Consider the following 22,715-nt stretch of genomic DNA (forward strand, 5'->3'; position numbering starts at 1 on the left):
CCGGGGGACCCTCGGGGACCCCCTGGAACCCCTTCCAGGAAGCGCTGGGAATGGAGAACTGGAGGGACGCAGAAATTTGGGAGAAATTTGGGAGATCTGAGGGTCCAAAAGCCGAGGAAAGGGGCGGGTCTGGGGTCTGGGATGGGCGGGATGGCCGGGAATGGGGGTGCAGGGGGTCCCAGAGCACTGACGGTGGTGCGGGGGGAGCCCAGTCCCGAATTATGGGGGGCAGGGGGATCCCGGTGCCCAAAAATTTGGGTTCAGAGGGTTTCCGTGCCGAGGAATGCGGGTTCAGGGGGAGTTTCCTTCCCGGAATTTGGGGTTCAAGGAGTTCCTGGTGCCCGAAAATGGGGGTTCCGGGGCCGCCGGTGACCAGAAATGGGGGTTCAGGGGGTCCTGGTGCCAGATGAGGGCGAACAAGGAGGTCCCGGTGCTGCCAAAGGGGGAACAGGGGGGTCTGGGTGTCCAGAAATGGGCGCTCAAGGGGGTCCGCGTGCTCAGGAACGGGGGTTCAGGGGGGTTTTCCTGCTCAGAAATGGGGGTACAGGGGGGTCTCGGTGCCAGATAAAGGCGTACAGGGGGGTCCCGGTGGTGGAGAAGGTGATTGAGGGGGGGTCACAGGACCCAAAATGGGGGTTCACGGGGGTTCCCTGCCCGGGAATGGAGGTTTAGAGGGTTCCCGGTGCCCCGAAATGGAAGTTCAGAGGGTTACCGGTGCTCGGGAATTGCGGTTCAGGGGGGTCCCGGTTTCGGGGGGTCCCGCTCACCTTTGGTCGCACACCCTGGGTTCCCCAGGAGCCCCAGGAGCCCCCAGAGCACCCCCAGCCCCAGCGCTGGAGCCATCGCAGCCGACCCCGATCGCGGCTGTGGCGCAGCTGGAGAGACGCGAAAGCGAAAGTGCCCGAGGGAGCGCGTGGGGAGGGGAAAAGGGGGAGGGGGAAAGGGCGAATTCCAGGGAATTCACCTGGATCCCCTCCTGGCACCCCTCTGGATCCCTCGGGGATCCGTCTGGGACCCTCCAGGGCCGCGCCCTGCGGGACCCCCGGGCCGGGCTGTGCTGAGCTCCCGGCCCTGCGCTCAAACTCTGCCCGGACCCCGCTGGGCTCGGCCCAAAGCCGGGCAAGCATCGGGAGCAGCGGAGCCAATTTTTCCTGCGGGTGCGGGTCCCACCCCCGGCGGAGCAGGGCTGGGCGCTGGGACCCGATCCCTGATTCCCAATCTCCTTCTCTCCCTCCCTCTGCTGTTCTCTCCCTTTCTTCTGGGGGATCATAAATCCCAGAGCGGCCGCAGAGCCCCGTGCCCAGGCCGGGTTTCCCAGCAAAGGGAGGCTGGGGCTGAGGTGCCCGGGCTGGCCGGGAATGGGGACCCAGGGGTCCCCGGGGTCCCGGAAACGGGGGATCCAGGGGCTGGGAGAGGAGGATACCCGGGAAAGGGGGTGCAGGGAGTGTTGGTGCAGGATAAGGGGGTGCAGGGGGTGTTGGTGCAGGATAAGGGGGTGCAGGGGGGTCCCAATGCCTGGGAATGGGGTGGGGGGGGGGCAGAATCTGGGAAACGGCAGCAGCTGCTGGGGAAGGACTGGGACAGACTGGGAAAAGAACCCACTGGGAACAGAACTGGGGCACCAGGGATCATACTGGGATATACTGGGACCACACTGAGGGCTACTGGGAGCAACTCGGAGCATGCAGGGGACAATTGAGATATACTGGGAGAGCCTGGGAGTGGTTTGGATCATCCTGGGACTGACTGGAATCATACTGGGAGTGATCAGATCTGTAGTAGGGGTGAAGAGGAGAAACTAGAATAATGCAGGGAGCAACTGGGATCATACTGGGAGCAGCTGGCCTATGCAGGGGTCATACTGGGATCATACTGGGACTGAGGGGGTCACACTTGGAGTGACTGGCATAGTACTGGGAGTGTCTGGGAGTAACTGGGATCGTACTGGAGGTGACTGGACTTATACTGGGAGCAACTGGGACCTCAGCAGGGGCAAATGGCATCGGGTAAGGTGTGACTGGGCTCATACTGAAGTGACCTGGGGCCCCACTGGGCTCTTACTGAGAGGGACTGAGAGTGAAAGGAACCATACAGGGCATGACTGGGACCACTGGGACCGTATTGGGGGCAACTGCGGTCCTACCGGGAGTGATTCTGGACATACTGGGAGCGACCGGGATCATCCAGGGGGTGACCGGGACCCACCGGTGAGGCGGCGGCGGAGCTGGGAGGCGGCCGCAGCGCAGGTGGGAGCCGCGCTGGGTTGTGCGGGGGCTCGGGGCTCGCTGCGGGCCTCGGGGGCGGCAGGGGGCTCAGGCGGGTTCGTTGTGCCGTGTCCGGTCCGTGTTGCCGCTGGCGTGAGGGCGCTGCGGGAGCGGCTGCCCGCGGTCTCCTTGCGGCCGCTGCCTCGGCAGGAGCCGCTGCCGGAGCAGCGCTGGCTCGGCCTGGTTCATGTGGCTGGGACAGAGGTGGCTGCCCCGTCCCCGGAGGCTGCGCTGGGGCCGCCTCCGAGCTCCGCCGCCGCCTCACCAGGCTCCGGCCGCTGCCGCCCCTCCCGGGCCCGCACGGACGCTCCGATAATGGCGGCTCTGCCGAGCCAGGGGCGCCCTCAGGGCGGCACCGGGGGCCGTGCTTAGCACGGCTCTGACCAATCAGCGGCCAGAAGCAGAAGGGACGGCAGAATCAGCCAATCGGAGCGAGGGGCGGGCTCTGCACACGGCCCGGCCTCGTCTCCCTTTCCCCGAACTCCGGCATTTCCCGGCAGTCGCGGCTGAGGAGCGGCGCTGGCGCGGGGCCCGGCCCGGGTAGGAGGCCAAGGAGCCGCTGCTACTGCCCCGAACCGCCGGGAGCTCGGCGTGACCGGGACCTGAGGGCGCTGGGAGCTGGGGTGAGTGCGGGACGGAAGAGGGACCCACCTGCAGCCCCGGCAGGAGCCCAGGCCGGAGCAGGGGATGCTGGAGAGAGGCCAAAACCTTTCTGTCACTTCCCTCCTCCCCTTGGGCAGGGAACAGAGCACGTAAGGAAAGGCTCGAGGGTCTGGGTAAGGGTGAGGATAGTTCAATCACTGGTGACGGGCGCAACACACTTGTCAGGAAAATTAATCCATAAACATCAGAGGTTTATGTCCCAAAAGGAGACAGAGGAGTCCTTTTACTTTATTCGAATAGAGGGAGAGGCCATGGGGCATTCCCCTGGCGTCTCTCCAATTTTTGGAGGACTCAGCCAGTTTTATCCCAGTTTTTATCCCAGTTTCCCGGCCGCATTTCTCTTCTCTCTTTCCCCATTGGCTGAGGCACGTGAGAGGTTCAGACTTCTCGATACGCCCGATACTGAAGATTGCCCTCTAATGTATAACCCTCCCTTTTTATTTTTAATTCTTATGGTATTTAGGGTTTTCCCTCATTGTTTCTTTCATCTTTCGAAGTTCAGTTTCATTTATCAGCAAACCTAAAGTTTGTTTGTAAAAGCAAATATCTTTTCCCGTTCATCAATCAGTGGAATCTTTCCCATTGTTTCTTTTATCTCTCAGTGCTGGTTTGATCTACCAGCAGACCCACAGCCTGTTTGTAAGGACAAAATCCATCATTCCTCTCACACTTGACTTGGGGAAATTAATTGAATTTATTATCAAACATAGCAGGGCAAGAGAACGAGAACTGAAATAATTCCTACGGAAATATCCTCCCCCCACTTCTCTCTCCTTCCCGGGCTTAACTCCATCCTGCATTCCCTCCCTTCTCCCCATCCAGAGGCGCAGGGGATGGGGGTCAGAGCCCGGTCATGTCACAGCCTCCCCTCAGGGACAGGAATCCTCGTCCTGCTCCAGCCTGGGGTCCCTCCCACGGGACACGGTCCCTCGGGAACGGGCTGCTCCACGAGGATCCCCCCCGGGCTCACAGGTGCCGCCAGGAGCCGCTTCCATGGCTCTGCAGGGGCTTCCCAGGGGCTCGGGGCCTCTCTCGGGCATCCCCTGCCCGCGGTCTCCTTGCGGCCGCTGCCTCGGCAGGAGCCGCTGCCGGAGCAGCGCTGGCTCGGCCCGGTTGCTGTGGCTGGGACAGAGGCGGCTGCCCCGTGCCCGGGGCTGTGCGGGGAAATTCACATGGCCGGAGGTTTCTGTGCCCCGAGGAGACAGAGGAGTCCTGTACAAGTGACTTTATTGCTGAGCAGAGGGAGAGGCCGTGGGGCATTTGCCGTGCGCTCTCTGCCATTGTTGTAGTTCGCAGCCTCCTTTTTATCCTCATTTTCCCGGCCTCATCTCCCTCTCCCTTTGCCCACTGGCTGAGGTACTTGGAAGGTTCAGACATCCCGATCCGCCAACTGCATGTCCTCGTTAATGTGCACCCCACTTTTGTAGAACAGCCGATATTCACGGCTCTGTTAAGTTTTTGTTCTTCTCGAAGTTCAGGAGTCTAAGGGGATTTTGAGCAGCAGTCTGTGTCAATTAGTAACATTTTCTGAAACTGATGGGTTCTCCCATTACTTCCCTATCTAGGAGTCCCTGGCCCTATCTCCAAGCAGATTCACTCAGTGACTCTGTTTTTTCTTCCTGGGTCCTCTTTGCTTTTGAGATTATTCTCAGTGCCCTCATTCCCTGTCCTTCTGTAGCCGTTTCTGGATCAGGAGGCCTGGCTGCCACCTGCATCCCCTCGCTCAGCTGCTGAATGAGCTGCACTCTCAAGGTGTGGAGCATGGTAAAAAGGTGAGAGTTGCTGTAGCACATCAGAGGAGAAACAGCATTCGTTTAACCCATGGTCTGCCAGGGAGCCACAAAACCGTGTCCCATTCCCATCCTTTCCACGTTTGCATTGGTGCATGAGCTGCTTTCTTGTTTCCTTGTTATCTGTTTCACCACTTTTCCTTTGTCATCTTTTTGCAAACAGCAGTTTGAGTTATTGATTTTTCCACAAACTCCTCTTTTTTCTGCTAACAGATGATCTGATCCCATCCCATGGTGAAATGTTGTGTTCCTCATTTCAGTGGATTGCTCAGCAGGAAAGTCAGGAGCTGGAGCTGTCTGGTTGGTTATTCCGAGGGCAGCTTGTAATCTAATGATGCCATTGAAATGAGAAATAGGCTCTGTGGCTCCTGATATGAATTGGTTTGGGTTCCCAGGGGCTGGTCCATGGTGTTGTAGGATTTGTTCTGCTGGCCGTTCATCCTTTCCCCATTTTTGGGCGCTCCCTTCAGCCAAGACTGCATCAATTGACTGCTTTTCTCTAATTAAATCATCAAATACTTGGATTCCCAACTGATTTCCCTGAACTTGTGGTAGCCAGAACATTTCAGTGCTCTATTTTACCCTATATAACACAGACAGTGACAGCACATGTTGGAGTGGGCAGAGGGATGATTCCCCCCCATTTATTTATAGTGAAGTTTTCCCAACATTCTTCATTTGCTGCTTCCCTTTGCAGCTTCACCCGTTTCTGTTGCAGGGTCAGATATCCTCACCCTGGGCTCTGCCTTGACCTGTGCAAATTCCATCAGTGCAAGCAGGCAGAGCTTGGGCTGAGGGGCAGAGGGAATGAGCCCAATTCCTGCCCCAGGCAAGAGACCCAGGTCCATTGTCCAGGCTTTGCCCAGCAGTGTTCATTTGCATTTCTAAAGCTCCTCTGCAGGCTGCCTGGAATGAAGCTTCTCTTCCAGGCCGTGACTCACATATGCCTCCCCCACCAAAAGCCAGGGTTTGGGGTATTTTTAATTTTTGGGGGTTTTTTTGAAGAGTGTTCTATTAACTGTTAATCAGTTAAAGGGTCACCTTTAAAGCTCTTCTAGTTTTGCAAAATGCAGCCTGAAGGTCAACACCAGAAAACCCAGACCAAAATTTTGGAATTCCAACAACCACACAAACACATGAGAAAAAGAATCCAAAGCAATAAAGATTTTTTCTACTTCTTCTGCCGAGAATAAAAATTGATTTTCACACCCCTGGCCCAAACCTAACTGACAATATCAAAGTAGCATTAATTAGAAACAACATTCTCATGGTGTAATCTTATTCCAGCCAGCCCAGTGTGTGAGTGTAACTGAGCCCCAGAGTGGAATTGTGCCGTGTTGTTCCCCAGCAGCTGTGGCAAGTGCAGGCCCAGACAGACATATGACACAGAGGTACAACAGAACTGGCCTCTGTATCACCTTTTATAAAATTAATTGGCGTTCCCAGTTTAAGAATCAAATCCCTTCCCAGTAAATCATGATAACAATTAGGAGCAAATAAAAATTCATGCATTTCAAACCCATCTCCCAGATCTGCTAACAGTGGTTGAATAAAATCACTCCTCTTTTCCACTTATCCCTTCACTAATCAAACATATTTCTAGCATTTTTTCCCCCTTGGGTCTAACATTCAGAGTGGATTGAGAGGCCCCTGTGTCCATCAGGAGAGGCCTCCTCTCAGTGCAGACCCACCTGAATGTTCTCAAGGGCTCCAGTGTGGAGGGTCCCTGGTGTGATGGGAGCTGTGACAGCCCTGCCAATCCATGTCCATCACGGGGTGGACTTGCTGGTCCTGAGGGTGCTGCTGTCTGTGCTTGCAGTGTCCTTGTGCCCTGCAGCTGGAGCCCTGATTCCTTGCCAGGGGCTGTTTGGGTGGGCTGTCCCCTGCCGAGGAGGGCAATGCCTCTGCCGGGTGCTTGTGGCCGAGCCCGTGCCCTGGGTGCTGGGGCCCCCTTGGGCCCTGGAGCTGATCCCTCAGGGGCTGTAGGAGCTCTGCCCTGGCCTTTGCCCTCAGCTTGGCCTTTTGCTGCTCCCTTTTTGCATTCACCTGCTGGGCCTTTGTGCCCAAGTGCTGCAGGGCCTTCTTCTGCCCCTCCTGCAGCCCCCCTCAGTGCCTGTGGGTGCTCATCCTCTGAGAGCTGCTGAGCTTTCTGCAAAATTACTTGTTTTCCAGCGTCCCAAACAATGTCTCGATCCTTCCCTTATAATCTACATTTCCCAGGTGTTCCTTGCTCCTCGTCCCTGTGCTCAGGGTGCCCTCCCCAGCCCGTATCCCAGAGCCGGTCCCTGTCCTGCCGCAGTGTCCAAAGGCGCCCCCCGGCGGGCAGGGCCGGCAGCTCCACGGGGCCGGGCAGCGGCCGGGGCGTCCCGCAGCCTCCTGGGGGCCGGGGGCCACTGCCGGCCCTGCCCGGGGCTGGTGGGGTCAGGCAGCGCCCGGCGCTGAGCCCCGGCTGCCCCACAGCCCCGGCCCGGCCCCGCAGCTCCCCCCAGGCCCCCAGCCCGTGCTCCCGGTCCCGCACCTCTGCGCCCGGTGCTGCCGCTGCCCCCCACAGAGAAACCCCCTGAAACCCTGACCTCCTTGTTTTCCTCTCCTGGAAACCGGGGATGCAAATGATCAGCTGGCAAATGTTGAGGATGAGACCCTGCGAAAAACATCCCAATCCTCAGTATTTTTCTCTTCTTCCTCTTTTTCATCATCCTTTTTCATACCACATAGATTCCTCCTGCTGCATCTTGCCTTAACCATATTGCTGCACACTCCCCTTCACCCAATCCCTTTGCAGCACACCAATGCCATCCATCCCCTGTTGTCTTAATCTTTTCTCCACTTCCCTTATTGCCCCCCTGGGTATCCATGTCCTTAATTACCTCTGGGGGAATGTGCAAACTACCTCAACCTTCTCCCAAGGAACCCTTCAGAGATATTTTGGGATCATCATCCCTTTGGCACAGGACCCCTTCCTGGCTTTCCCTTTTCTGTCTCCATGGGTGCCCTGCCGTGCTCACTCCCCAAAGATCCCAGTGCACTCACTGATGAGATTTTCAGTGCTCTCTCCCTGCTGACTCTTCACAGCCCCCCCTGATGTGTCACTCGTCTGTCTCCTGGTCACTCTCAGGTACCCAATCAGTCCCCGGTGCTGCCGCCCCCAAGGGGGCCAATCACCCAAACTGGGTGAGGCACCTTCAGCTGCACTCACTGCCCGCTGCCCCAGACGGTGGATAGAATTCCGGACGAGTCCCAAGGTGTGTGGAAAAATTGACATCTTCAGAGATTCTGTCCTCAAAGCAGACACAGGAGTCCTGTAAAAGTAATTACATTCCTAGAAAAATGGGAATGGCCATGAGACATTCCCCACGGGGTCTCTCCAGTTCTTGGAGGACACAGCTGCCTTTTCATCCTAATTTTCCTGGCCACATCTCCCTTTCCATTTCTGCATTGGTTGTAGTGCTTGAGAAGTACAGACTTCCCAATCCACCTACCATATACGCCCTTAATATGCTCCCCACTTTTATATAGCAAACGATATTCATGACTCTGTGAAGTCTTTGTTCTTCTTCTCGAAGTTCATGAATTTGGCAGGACCTTGGCTGAGCAGCAGTCTGTGTCATCAGTTATCAACATTTTCTTAAACTGATGGCTTCTCCTGTCACTTTCTTGTGTCCAAGGCCCTGGCCCTATCTTTAATCAGATTCACAGCATCTGATTGTAAAGACACTTTCCTCTTCTTCCTTTCATGGGGATCCCGCTTTTGTGGGATATCCCCCCTGGAGCTGTGTGTCCCCCCTTGCTGCAGCCCCAGCCCTCAGGCAGCGCTCAGCCAATCAGAGCACGCGGCTCTGATGACTCAGCAGTTGCCAGGCAGACCCGCAGCTCTCAGCGTTCCCCACCTGCGCCCAGCACCCCCCTCGGCCCCAGCGCCCCCCGCGAGCGGAATTTGGGGAGGTGGGAGTGGGGCAGCGCCAAGGCCGGGCCCCCCCGCGCTGTCCTGGCGGGAGCGGCTGCAGTGGGGACCGAGTGCGGGCGGGAGCGGCCGAGAGCCCAGCGCTGCCCCAGCCCGACCTGCCCCAGCTCCATCCCTGCCCCTGCCGTGGGATGCTGTGGGTTTGGGGGCAAGAGGGAGCCGGCAGCGGGTGCTGGGCCTGGGGCAGGAGGAGAAGGGAAGGAGAAGCAGGGTTGAGGAACAAAATGGTGAAACCCTGGACGTGGGAGGAGAAGGTGGGATTGTGCAGGAGAAGGAGGAATAGCAGGAGGAAGAGGAGTGTGAGGAAGAGTGGGGACACCGGAGGAGGAACAGGAAGAGGAAGCAGCACAAGGTTCCACCTCTCCCTGTATCTGCAGCCTCCTACCCCAGCCCCAGGAGCGTTGCCCCCCCCACATGCAGCAGGTGACAGGGGATTGGGATCCACGATTTTCCCAGGGGTGAATCTTGGTGTTTCTGAGCTTTCTTGGGCTAATTGTTGGTGCTTTGTTTTTTTGTGGGGGCTGAATCTTTATATTTGGAGGGGGCTTTTGCTGAATCTTGATGTTTGGGAAGTTTTTGATCTGTGTCTTGATGTTTGGAGGACTTTTGTGCTGAATCGTGGTGTTTTGGAGGTTCTTAGAGACACAAGATGCCCAATGACTTAATGAGATGAACTTGGGCAAGGAGGAACTCCAGTCCAAGGCACTCTCATCTTGTTTTTTTCTCCAAACCAGGATTTTTCATTCCCAGGGCATGTCTGGATGGAGGAGGAGGAAAAGCCCTGGAGATTCCACACAAGGAGGGGCTGCAAACCCAGCCCAGGGAGCTGCAGGGAGGAAAGAGCCCCCCCTGAGCCAGGAAGGCGGCCGGAGATCCAGCCAGAGGTCAGAGCTGGTGGAGAAGCCTCATGGCAGGGAGAAGCCCCACAAGTGCTTCTAATGTGGGAAGGGTTTTAGTCGGAGCTTAGATCTGATCCAGCACCAGGTGATCCACACTGGGGAAAAGCCCTCACACTATGAGTGTGAGGAATGTGGGATGAGCTTCAGCCAGAAGAGCCACCTGATGCAACACCACAGGATCCACACTGGGGGAAAGCCCTATGAGTGTGTGGAATGTGGGAAGAGCTTTGGATACAGCTCTGGCCTGAGGAAACATGAGAGGATCCACACTGGGGAAAAGCCCTATGAGTGTGGGGAGTGTGGGGAGTGTGGGAAGAGCTTCAGCATCAAGTGCCAGCTGACGGAACACCAGAAGATCCACACTGGGGAAAAGCCCTACAAGTGTGGGGAATGTGGGAGGAGCTTCAGAGGAAGCTCAGCATTGATTCGGCACCAGGTCATCCACACGGGGGAACGGCCCTACACCTGCTTGGAATGTGGGAAGAGCTATGGGTGGCACTTTGACCTGAGAAAACACCAGGGCACCCACACTGGGAAGAGGCCCTACAAGTGTCCCCAATGTGGAAAGAGGTTTCACAGGAGCTCTGATCTCCTTGTACATGAGCGGAGTCACACCGAGGAGAGGCCCTTCCGCTGCCCTGACTGTGGGAAGGGCTTCAAGCAAAACTCCACCCTCACCCTGCACCGGCGCATCCACACCGGGGAGAGGCCCTACGAGTGTGGGGAGTGTGGGATGAGATTCTCATTGAGCTCAACTTTCACCCGACACCAACGGAGGCGCCACTAAGGGAAGCCCTGTGAGTGCCCCGAGTGTGGGAAGAGCTTTGTGCGCTGCTCCAGCTCCATCCCCCATGAGAGGATCTGCATCGGATGATCCCCAGTGACCCCCATTGGGCAGAGCCCTGATGATCCGTGGTCCTGGTGATCCAAGTTGGAAGGCATCTGGCTGGGGTCTCCACATCTTCCTGGTTCTCTGAGGGTACCTAGATAAACCCAGAGGCAGGAAACTCCATCAGGACGCAGGCCAACAATGGGAATTCCTTGGGAAGAGCAGATTTGTCGAATTTCAATCCCATAAAATCTTTTGCATTCAATCCTATCTTCTGGTGACATCAAGGAGTACTGAATGGTCCCTGAGGTATATTCTGGGTTGACTATTTGGTGCTTGTATCCCCAGTCTGTTCTGTTTATGCTGAATAAGTTTTGTACCTTCAAGACTCGTCCTGAGAGTGAAAGGGGAGAGAAGCAGCATGCAGTTTGTTTTCAGAAACTGCACTTGCTCCTCCACATTCCTGCTCTGGGACTGTGTTGTCTGCGGATGGACAGACAGCGGGACAGAGCTCTCCTTTGCTTTTAGTTAGTTTTAGCCAGCTGAACCAAACAAGTTCCCTGAACTGTGGGATTTTTTCCCCTTTTCTTTGGACCTGCTTAAACCTGCTCTGGCCTGAACACCAGAAGAGCAGGGGCAGCTCACACCTGTGGCCCACCAGGCCGGGCCTGGGCCACGGCATTTCCAGCACCAGAGGGACTGATAAGGGACTGAGTGAGCTGAGCTACAGCCCACAGAGGGACTTGGTGAGTTTGTCTCTCTTTTAGAGCAGCCAGAGATTTTATTGCTTTGTTATCTTTATTGAAAGATAAAAATATCCATTCCAGAATATGCAGTTGATCTTCCCAGTTATCACTCCATAGACACAGTATTCCACACGGTATTTCATGGTCCTTCAAAATAAACACTTGAACACCAACACAGGTATCTAATCTGTTAACAAATGTGCGTGGTAAGGCTAATTCAATTTCTTCTAGGGTCTTTGCTGCTGGGGTCAATTGCCTCTCATCAGTAGAGCAGGTGGTGCCTGACAGCAAATCAAGCAATGGTTGCATCTGATGATTAGTTATGCCTAAATATGATCTAATCCAACCTATTAAACCAACCAATTTCTGTACATCAGTAGCAGTTTTAACATCAATGTCTAACTTCACAGGTTGAGGCATAACTTGAGTGTTAGTCACTAACATGCCTAGATAATTCCAAGGCATGTGTTCCTGCACTTTCTCTGGAGCAATGATCAGACCAAAAGCTTTCAAATTTGTCACAGCACATTGTTTAAGAGCTGATAACTGTTGTTTGTTACCAGATGCCAACAAGATATCATCCATGTAATGATAACAGTAGCAGTTATTAAATTGCTCCTGCACTTTTGACAAGACCTGTGCCACAAACCATTGACAAATAGTTGGCGAATTTTTCATGTCTTGGGGAAGTACCCTCCATTGATATCTTTTATTGGGTTCAGGGTTCAGCATAATTTATGGAAGGCACAGTAAAAGCACATTTTTCTTTGTCTTGCTCAGCCAATGGAATAGTGAAGAAACAATCTTTCAGATCAATGACAACTATTTGCCATTCCTGTGGAATCATTGTAGGTGTAGGAAGGCCTGGTTGTAAAGCTCCCATTGTTGCCATTGCAGCATTTATCTGCTGTAAATCATGTAAAAGTCTCCATTTTCCCGATTTCTTTTTTATTACAAAAACAGGGGTATTCCAGGGACTGAATGATTCCTCAATATTTCCTGCTTGCAATTGTTCTGTGACTAACTCTTGCAGGGCAGTAAGCTTTTCAGTAGTAAGGGGCCACTGGTCAACCCAGACAGGTTTATCTGTCAACCATGTCAGGGCCACAACTGGACGTTCATTGCCCTGCATCACAGTGGCCCCCATTAAAAATCCGTAGTAATTTTGACACCCCATTGAGATAAACAATGTCGTCCCCACAAACTTTGAGGAGCATCGGCAACATAGGGTCTGATGTTAGCTTGTTGGCCATCAGGATGTTTCACATTAATTACAATGGCTGACAGGCCACCTGTTGTAGCACCCCCAGACCCCAGGAGTCCAAAACTTGCATGAGTGAGAGGCCATGATTGAGGCCAGCAAAGTCACGAGAGTATTGTGACATCTGCTCCAGTGTCAATCAAGGCTGTTACTGATATGGTTCCTGGATGACATCCACTGGTGGTGAGGATGCATGTCTTTTCTGGATGGTTCTCCGTAACTTTCTGAGCCCAGAACACTTGAGGTACCCCTGTTGATCCAAAACTTCCTGTGCTGCGACTTCGGTCCACTGTATTCAGAACAGAACTCACAAAAGGTACAATTTGAGCAATGCAAGTTCCTTTCTGAATAGTGACAGGAGGGTCATCAATGGATACCATAGCATGAATCTGTCCTAAATAATCAGCATCAATAAGCCCTAGATGCACATGAATACCTCTAAGTGTAGTACTTGATCTTCCTATCAAAAACGCACTCAATCCCCGTCCTATTGGACCATAGGCATCGAGGGGCACTTTGCACATTTCTTTTGTCAGAATGGTTACTGTGTCAGCGGTGGGTATATCAATCCCTGCAGACCCACTTGTTGCCCCTGAGTATTGTTCACAAATGTTTAGCTTTGCAGTGCTGGGGAGGCCCATATTCGCTGCTGTGGTTCTTGGGGTATTTGTTTTCCCACATGCCCATTCGCGCTCTTCTTCCTGTTTCCCTGCAACAGCTGACCATTTGCATGATATTTACTCCTGCATTGTTTAGCATAGTGCCCAAATTTAGCAGAATGGTTGCACATAACGTTGCTGCTTGCATTTGATTTAGATGTTATTTTCTGGGTATTACACTGTGCCATTACTTGCCCTTGCTGTCCACAATTATAGCATTTTGATCAAGGTCTTAGAACTGCAGCAAGAGCTGCTATTTTATGGTCTACTGAACCAACTTTTGAGCAAGCAGTAATCATTTCAGGCAATGTGGGTTCCCCAGGTAAAGTGTCAATAATCTTTCTGCAGCCTGAGTTTGCATGTTCTTTAGCCAAATGTATACAGAATTTGTGTCGCAAAGATTCATCATCTACCTGTTTTTCAATAGCTGCAGCAAGCTCTTCCACAAATTGCAAAAATGGTTCTCTCATCCCTTGTTGTATAGTATCATATCTCTGTTTTGGAGCTGCCATTTCCATTGTTTTAATTAAAGCATTCACGCCAATTTGCTGAGCTTGTGCCAAAATTGAAGGATCCCACCTTGCCTGTGATTCTGGGTTAGCAAAAGGCCCAGTGCCCAGTAGGGCATCAACACCCACAGCATGATGAGGGTCGTGTTGAGGCAACTGCATATTTGTTACAGCTGTCTGCTCAGCCACTCGCCTCCAAGTGTCTTGAAATACACCGTATTGTACTGGCTGGAATGAAATAGTAGCAATATGCATGATGTCATAAGGTGCAAGCATATCTGCATTAATTACACATATTAATTGCATTACCTCTGAGGAATTAATACCATACTGAGCCACTTTGGATTGGAGATCTTGCATAACCTTCCAGGCAAAGACGTGATGACTGTCATCCTGCCCTGTTCCAGGAGCTGCTTTAAAACCTGGAAAAGCCATAGGGTTATCACAGGCAACATTTGCATTAGCACTGCTCTCTTGAGGTAGTCTTGGAGCACCTAATCTTTCTATCATGTTCCAATTCTTTTCTTCAGCTGCTTTCTTCCTAACAAATTCCCAAAATTCCTGAGGCTGTTGAGGAAGCCCAGTTACTTGACGTGGGGGCAAAGTCCATGGGGCAGTAGGGCTACAGCTATTAGAAGGTGAACTGTCAACAGTTCCCTGCCCCAACTCAGGTGTTACTGCGGGCGACTCATCACTTGATTCGCTGTCACTGTCACTGTCAGGTAATGGAGGACACGACCTTGCAGATTGTTCAGGCAGCTCAGAGGGGAGCGAGGGGGCAGATGGCTGGACTAGAACAGAGGGAAGCAGGGGGGCAGAAGACTGGGTTTCTCTCTCTGCTAAAGACATTTCAGCTACCTGGTGCAGTGGTGTGGTGTATACAGGCACCATCAGGAGCTGCTGCGCAGCTGTGACATAAAGAGGTTTAGGAGTCTGAGAAGGAGATACTATGGCAGTTTTCCCAGAAGCTTTGGCAGCTGTCCCAGAAGATTTGGCATCCAGCCCAGAAGCTCTGGCAGCTTTCCTGGAAGCTTTGGTAGCCTGCCTGGTAACTTGCATGGCACCAGCACCTTCTTCAAGGATAGATTCACCAAGTTCCCCATCAGAGGCCCCCTCTGCCTCATCCCCCTTATCAATTTCTGTTATCAACACCGATTCTTCATCTGCGTCCTGCTCTGTTTGTTCTCGCTCTGTTTTCCATTCCTTTAATGCCTCAAAAAGCAATCCCCAGGTAACAGCTAGATCAACAACAGTTTTATCTCCCACTCAGATGACTTCCCACAGTCTGTCCCCGACTTTTTCCCATGCTTTAACACTAAATGCTGTTTCAGGATCAGTGCCAAAATCCTGTGATTTAGCCCACAGCAATATACTACGAAGGGCATAATCTGAAGTATTAATTCCCTTATTTCTTAACAAAACTTTTCATGTAGCCAAAACAGTCTCTTCTTCATTAGATAAATTATTTCCCATTATTACTAGTTGGCGGCTCACCTACTTCCAAGTGTCTTGATAGGAAAAAATCAGGTCTGGACTTCCCTGTGGCTTCCACCTGCCACTCTCAGCTGCACCAACGCCGCCTCCCCCACTACGTCCCAGTGAGTCACATTTGCCAGTCTCTAGGAGCCCGTATGGGTCCAGATCAAGTATGTTCTTAAGGGTGTTGAATCACATCGGGGTCACCAGATGTCCCTTTCAAGGCAGTCATGACACAAGGCAGAGACCACAAGCAGTCTCAGATGGCAACTCTTTATTATCGAACATGGCTGACCTTTTATACCCTTTCTAATTGTTTATATTTCTTCTACCCTAACTATTGGCCACAATAAGTCAACATAATATCCTTGGGGATAAGTTACAGTGACTTCAACTAACTTTCTAAAAATACTTCATCCAGCTGCAAAGTTCTTATCTTTCTTCAATTCCTCACTTCTCTTGGTGTCCTTGGTTACAGCCTTGGAGAGAATCCTTATCAACTTCTTGCTTCTTACCTTTCTTCTCACTCCTTTAGCTAACAGGCCCGCTGTTGGCCCCTTCCACACAAAGGCATTTGCTATACCAGCCCCCACAGTAAGCTTCATTAGTAACGGTTGCCCTATGCTGAAGGCACACAGGTGGTTACATGCCTCTATCATTTACAGCAGGGTGGGCTCCTCCTTAGACAAGGACTTCAGAAGTTTTTTACAATTCTCATTAGCATTTTCAGCAGCTAATTTTGAAAGCAACACCTCTCTGGCAATGTCATTCTCAATTTGTCTTTTAAGAGCTTGTTTCAAGCAGCCATTGAATTGCATATAAGGCTCCACCAGTCCTTGCTTTACATAAGTAAATACTTTTTGGGGGGTCACACTTTAAAAATGTGCTATGCACAGCTTCAGTAATACCCTCAAGGGCCTCACGAGGAATGTGGGTTTGCCCAACAGGGTCTGAGTGGCTTCCTTCTCTGGCCAGGTGGTCAATCATGAAGGCTGCAATGTTCTGGTTTGCATGTCCCACAAATTTCACAAGCAAAGCTTCGAACCCCTTTTTCCACTGAGCATCTGTGGAGGCCGGTGGGCCTACAGAACAAAGGCCATTATAGACCTTTGGACAGACAGACAGACCCCAAGTTGGAGAAATCTCCCCTGTTTAGGGCAACTGAGCAGACCCTCTTCCAGGATGCATTGCTGTATATGCAAATGTACCCAGTTCTACCTCCCTGGTTGGACTGTTGGCCTCTCCCTCCCTTTTTCCTTATATTTATGTCCTTGAATGTTCTCCCTTCCCTGCTTATCCATTGGCCCCATATTGCCTCAGTGTCCCACCCTCTTTACCCTATTGGCTGCCACCCCTTGTCTCCCCTCTGTACTGCCCTGAGCCTTCAGCCCATTGGCCCTGATGCTCTGCTCCGCCCCCCTCTTTTCCCCTGTATTTAAACCCAGACCTTCCACTGTTCTTTTTGTCTTTGTCCCTGAACCCCTTTGTGCGTGGCTGGAATAAACCTCCTTCTCTGGCATCCATACAAAGACCCTTCCCGTTTCTTTGTCGTTGGTGATTCTACAAGAGAAGTGTGTGCTGCAGTGATTGTGTGTGTGTGTGTGTGAGTGCCTGTGCCACCGAGCGGCTTCATTACTGGAGACACTTCTGGAAGGTCACGGCTCCGCTGCCTCTCTCTCCACCACCAACGGGCTTGTGGCTTGTGACAGCTGGCAGCCTGAACAGGGACCTGTTCGGAGCATTCCTGGAGGTGTCCAGTAGCTTTTTGGCTACTGAAGTTAAGCCATGTTCGGAGCAGCCAATTCCCAGAGGAGACTCCTAAGTTTTACTGGGGGAATCGCACAGGCGACCGGCAACCTTCTTGAGGCGAGAAGATCGGTTGAAGCTGACAGACAACCTGGAGAGGTTTTGTTGACCCACTGTCATGTGAGTACTATATTTGGGGGTCACCCTTTTTTGTCTTTCCTTTGCCTTCTTTTCCTCTTGGATGTTGGGAAGAAGTGTGGGGATGGGAGCCAAACTGGCCCACCCACAGAGGGAAGTTTATACCCAAGTTAAAGGAATCCTTGTTGGGGAAAATTTTCATTTTTCAAAGGGAGATTTAAAATGTTTTCTTCATTGGTTGTTCAAGTATTTTCCTGATGTTATGAGGGAATCCGTTCTAACGAGTTCTGGGACCATATAGGAAAAAGGTTCTACATTCTTCGAGTTAAAGGGGATCTTTCACTGGGGAAATTTTATCCTTTGGCCTTATTGTTAAATCTGTAGAAAATGTTGGGAAACATTCGGGACCCCAGTTTAACACCCCTTCTCCCCGTTCCTCCCCTCACATCCCTAAACTCTCTTCCCTGCCTCAGGGAGGATCGGGAGATGGATCCTGCCAGCAGGCACAGGGTTGCTACCGTCACCCTGACATCTCCCAGTGTCCTCTGTCCCCTCTCCAGGGCAGCACTGGCCATGCTGCCTTGGGCTCTCTCCTAACCCTCTTACCAATGCCCATGTACCCAGTTCTACTACCCCCAGTTGTTCTCCCAGATGGTGCCAGGAATGTGGCCAGCCCCACCATCTTGTCTTCTCCCTCTCCAAGTTTTTCTGCCCTTTCTCCACAAAATGGTGCTGACCCCACAAAGGCAATGGCCATTTTGTCACCTCCCTGTCCTGCCAAAAAGGATGCCTCTGACCCTCCTCCCACTTTCTCTATTCCTGTAATCGCGCCCTGCCCCTCCCTTCTGTGTCAGGAAGTGTGTCCATTTTGGGACTTCCCCTCTCTATCGGGAATCCCCTCCCCATTGTGCACACCAACCCTACCCCTTCCTCTCTTGACTCCTCTCCTGATGGTCCCTCCCATTCCCATTCCCACAACACTGGAGCCAGAAGTGGTGATGACAGCGACCAGAAGGAGCCCATATTGGCTTCCACAGCTGCCCACAAACAGGCAGATTCTGGCTGCCCCAAGAGGCTCCATGCAGTCATCAAGTGCCCTCCATCCTCCTCGGAGGATGAGAGTAGGGATTCCCAGACTTGGATTCCAGTCCTGAGTCTGAGGATCACTGGGCCAAGATGCAGAGGGAAGCTACCTGGGAGGGCTCAGAGCTCGCCAAAAAGATTGTGGGCTTGCCAATTATATGTAAACACAGCAGAAGGGTGACTGCAATCAATTCCTGGGAGCCGATCCCCTATGGGGAATTGAAGGAGCTCTGCAAAGTGGCTAAGGAATATGGTTGGGGGTTGCATTTCTTAAAAAACTTGCTGGAAGCCACCTTCTCTTCCCGTGTCTTGGTTGTGCATGAAAATAAAAATATCATGAACTGCCTACTCTCCCTGTGTCACAATCCATCCTTACGAACGGGTTTCGTGATTGCTCGTGGATTTGATCTCAGGGTGCAAAAAACCGACACGGCACAGGGGGGTTTGCAGTGATAATCAAAACAAATGCACCTTTATTGAATAACCAAATGCACTGGGGAGGAATTGGGGAAAAAAGGGAAAAATAAGGAAAAGAGGGAGGAAGAGAAAGGAAGGTATATAGCTACCAAACATAGAACAGCCAAGTCCTTTGATGTCCAGCCGATGGAGTTCACCAGGTCACGTCTGGGGAGATCTTGAAATCTCTCACTAACTCAGAGGTTATTATTATGATAACTCTATTGAAAATTGTGAGGGGGGGAAACAGATACAATAAAGAATAGATGTAACAGGTAGTCCATGTTCTCAGCAGTAAACGAGAGCCATTGTCTTCTTGGTCCAGCGGTCACAACCTGCAGGCAAACATCTCGCTTTGGTCAGCTTGCCTCCCCCACACGCCTGCCCCGGGCTGGGGGTTTCAGTGCCAGTCCTTGGAAGGAGCAGAGGGGCCTTTTCACATGGGGGTTTCATGTCTCGGTCTTTGATGGAGAGGCTCCTTACATCTCAGTCTGTCTGTCACGGTGGTTGTAAAACAGGTGAGGGTCTTCTGTGGGGGACCACCCAAGACTCAGGAGAAGTCCAGCCAGGCTGAGAGGTGGGACAGCTTCCAAGGCTATTGCTGCAAAAAGGCAAGATGCCCCCTTCTTCTTTCATTGGGCTCAGTGCAGCATAAAGCAAACAACACCTGTGAACAATAGCTTAGCACTGTGCTCAGGTCTCGGAGCCGTTGGCACGTAACTTTCTCCAACAGGGCCAGAAACTTCAGACAAGGGTCTTTTCTTCAGTGGTCCCCAATGACGATCGTGAGGCAGATGAGAGAAACTTTGGACAGAGTCTCACACCCCAGTCGAGTACATGCTGTGGGAGAGGCAGTAAAAAAGGCATCTCAAATCACTGGCGGACACATACTCAAAAGATGCCAACAAACCAAATTTAACCCTTGAACAAATGGCAAGAGAAGGTGACTTCCAGAAGCCACAAGACCAAGCAAAGGACTTACAAGAAGCTGCACTCGGTGACATCACCACTGCTGCAAAGACATCCCTGCTCCTCACTCTCGACGACACCCTACATACACAGAGCTTCACTAACATTAAACAAGCCAAGTGAAATTTTCATAAAATTTGTAGAAAGACTTAAAGTTGCACTTGAGTGACAAATAGAAAGCCCAGAGGCCAAGAAGGAAGTGCTAAATAAAATGGCCTTGGCAAAGTCAAACAATGAGTGCAAAACAATATTAAGAGCTCTCCCCTTGGACCCAGAACCTACAATCAACCAGATGGACGAGGCCTGCACCAAATTATCTTCCACTGAACACACCGTGGCAAGGGCAATCTCTAAGGGAGAGGGCCTTTTTAACATCCCAAGACGCTGCAAAATGTTTTAATTGTGGGGAATTGGGCTTTTTTTTGAAGGACTGTCCAGAATACAAAATGCCTAAAGACCAGCAGCCACCAAAGAGGTGCCATTCATCACACTGTATGGATTGCAACAGACATTCTAACAACTGTTCTCAGTTTTGTTATCACCAGTAACCTCACCACCACCAGCAGCATTATCAGCCAAAAAACTTCCAACAGACTGCAGGGTGGCCCCGTGTGAAGACAGCAAATGGAAAGCTGTTTCACTGTACCCTCCCCACTATTCTGGAGGTCCAATACGTGGGAAATTCCCGCGGAGCTCTTCATACTCCGAACAACAGACCAGAGTGACCAAGGCTTTCCAGCAAGTTCAGGTCAGGACGTGACACCAACTGGTGAGTGCTTTATCTATACAATTTGATGACTCTGCTTTCTATCGTATTCCCACCAGAAAATATGGACCCCTAGAGGGCCTGAGGGATGTGCTGGTAATAGGTAATGTATTCATGGACCAAATGAAATACATATTATAGTGGAAGTGCAAACTGTTGGGCCAAGTGACGAAATCACAGTCACTTTCTGCTGCACAAAACCACCACACTTCCTGCACAGAGAGACTGTGATCGCCCAAGCCTTTTTATTGCCATTAAGCATAGACAATATCCCAGAGCACCCAATGGCATTCTGGGTTGAAATCATGGGCCAAGACAAGCCCCTTATAAAGTGCAGTCAGTTGAATAAAGGTAATGACATCCACCTACAAGGGATGGTGGACACAGGGGCCAACGTTACTATCATTACACAACCTCAATGGCCCCTGAACCCGGAGCTGACTCCTGTCACTGGAGTCACCTCAGTGATTGGAGGAGCTGCCATCTCCATGAGGAGCGAGCGTATTATCACAACAGAGGGACTGGAGGGCCAAACTGCCACCATCAGGCCATTTGTAGTCAGGGCACTCACCACCCTGTGGGCCAGGGACCTGTTGTCCCAGTGGGGAGCTTGACTTGATATTCCACCTCTGTCCCGGGATTTCTATTTGGGGCCACTGCAGAGTGCACCACCCCACCATCACCTGGAAGACTGACACCCCACCGTGGGTGGATCAGTGGCCCCTCTCAACAGAGAAATTACATACCCTCGAGCTTCTAGTGGAGGGGCAGCTCTCCAAGGGCCACATTGTACCTTCCAACAGCCCTTGGAACTCCCCTGTCTTTGTTCTCAAAAAACCTGGCAAGGACAGTGTGGACACTCCTCCATGACCTTTGTAAAATTAACGAGGTCATTGAGGACATGGGTCCCTTGCAGCCTTCCTTCTCCGTCCTTGCTTCCTTGTGACTCGAGACTGGTGGTCGTTGATATCAAAGACTGCTTTTTCAACATCCCCCTCCATCCTCAAGATGCTCCCATATTCACCTTTTCCATCCCCTCCCTGAACAGACAGGCACCTCTGAAGCAGTACCACCGGTGAGTCCTCCCCCAAAGTGAGAAAAACTCCCCTATATATGCCAGTGGTACATGGCCCTTGTCCTATCTCCCATCCAAAGGACTCTCCCAGATGCCATTATCCTACATTATATGGATGGCATTCTGTCTTGGTTTGAAGACAGGTGTCTGCTAAGGAAGGCAGGAGCTTCCTGTGAAATGGAAAATGTAAACCCTCTCCCTCTGAATTATTATAATTTTGAAATTAAAAAGCTCTCGAGCAAAGATATGGGAATAAGAATAACAGTTCTTTACGAGGAAAATTAAAAATACAAATGCAATAGTACAAACAAAAAAACCCCACTGGCAGAGTCAGAATATGACCTGACACCCTGTGGGTCACAGTGCTGGTAGCAGTCCTATTAAATGGTGGCTGCAGTGCTCCTGCAGTGACAGGTGGGGTTCTGTTGAAGCAGTGATCCTGTAGAAGGGTGGAGTTTTCCTCTGAAGCTCCAGTGGTGGCGTAGATGGGCCTGGACTTCCCCTGGGAATGCAGTGGAAAAGAAAGCTGCTCCTCTGGGAATCCAGTGGGAAAAGGCTGTCTCTCTTCTTCCCAATGTCAAATTATATCCAGGTAGGAGTGCTTGGCTCCTCCCTCTGGCCGGAGCATCTCACAATGGGATGATGAATTTTTCATCAGTCATGCAGTGACACTCAATGGCACAATAACAGAAGATATCTCCCAGAGGGGGGATTGTTGAGGAAGAGATAAAGTAAACTGCTGTAAGAGATGGTCTGAAGTTTCCCTCATTTGCCTCACGACCGTCACAAGGACAGAGAGGAAGACCCTGAGGACCCTGGCTGGAGTTCTGGCCTGGTTGGGGTGGATGCTCGCCAAGTGATTGTTTGCAGCTGTGCTTGCTGTGCCCCCATGTTACAACTGCTTCGAGCAGGGGCTGACAGGGAGCGGCTTGCTCTGTACACTTACACCTGCTTCACCATCCCTGCTCATCACAATGGCCCATGAATTTCCCCACCTCTTGGCCAGAGGAACTTTCTGGGGTAACTCTGGTGATCCCCCCATAGAAGATCCCTCATATGCCTCACAAGCACTGTAAGAGAAGCCCCCTCCCAAGGACTGAGACTGAGACCCTTAAAATTCTAACACAGGGGCGCGGGCCTGACTGAAGTGGGATGTTTGCCAAGTGTTGCCTGCAGGTGTGTTTGCTGCACCAAGACTGGTTTCTCATAGACACCAATCCTGAAAACAATGGGTCTCGCTCACCGCTGAGATTGATTTGTCCTGTTTTGGAACATGGACTGTCTTACTCATTTTCAATAGACTTATTCTCCATTGTCTTTTATCTGTTCTCCCCTTGGTGGATGACTATAAAAGACCCCTGAGTTATGCAAAGAATTTGAGATTCTCCCCAGCGTGACAAGATGGATCTATTGGCTGGACCACGA

At 51.8% G+C, this 22,715-nt stretch overlaps 2 protein-coding genes across 6 annotated transcripts in view; one reads left to right on the forward strand and one right to left on the reverse strand.

Annotated features, from left to right (window-relative positions):
* Positions 1–22,715, reverse strand: part of LOC139604910 (class I histocompatibility antigen, F10 alpha chain-like) — a 60,350-nt gene that overhangs the window by 6,288 nt on the left and 31,347 nt on the right. The window contains exon 1 of one of the 5 annotated variants that reach the window (XM_071456229.1): positions 768–883. The exons of the other annotated variants lie outside the window; for them this stretch is intronic. Coding sequence (XP_071312330.1) covers positions 768–843 — 76 coding nt within the window. The 5' untranslated portion in view covers positions 844–883. Of the gene's footprint in view, positions 1–767; positions 884–22,715 lie in introns of those variants that run through there. 5 annotated transcript variants of the gene reach the window in all.
* On the forward strand, positions 1,504–18,779 carry LOC139604970 (zinc finger protein 892-like). The gene is made up of 2 exons (XM_071456319.1): positions 1,504–2,887; positions 9,429–18,779. The coding sequence occupies exon 2, from the start codon at positions 9,714–9,716 to the stop codon at positions 10,362–10,364; it is 651 nt and encodes a 216-aa protein (XP_071312420.1). The 5' UTR covers positions 1,504–2,887; positions 9,429–9,713; the 3' UTR covers positions 10,365–18,779.

This window comes from Agelaius tricolor, unplaced genomic scaffold (genome assembly GCF_023055355.1).
Source record: "Agelaius tricolor isolate 1412-34295 unplaced genomic scaffold, bAgeTri1.0.p SCAF_57, whole genome shotgun sequence".
Taxonomy (NCBI): domain Eukaryota; kingdom Metazoa; phylum Chordata; class Aves; order Passeriformes; family Icteridae; genus Agelaius; species Agelaius tricolor.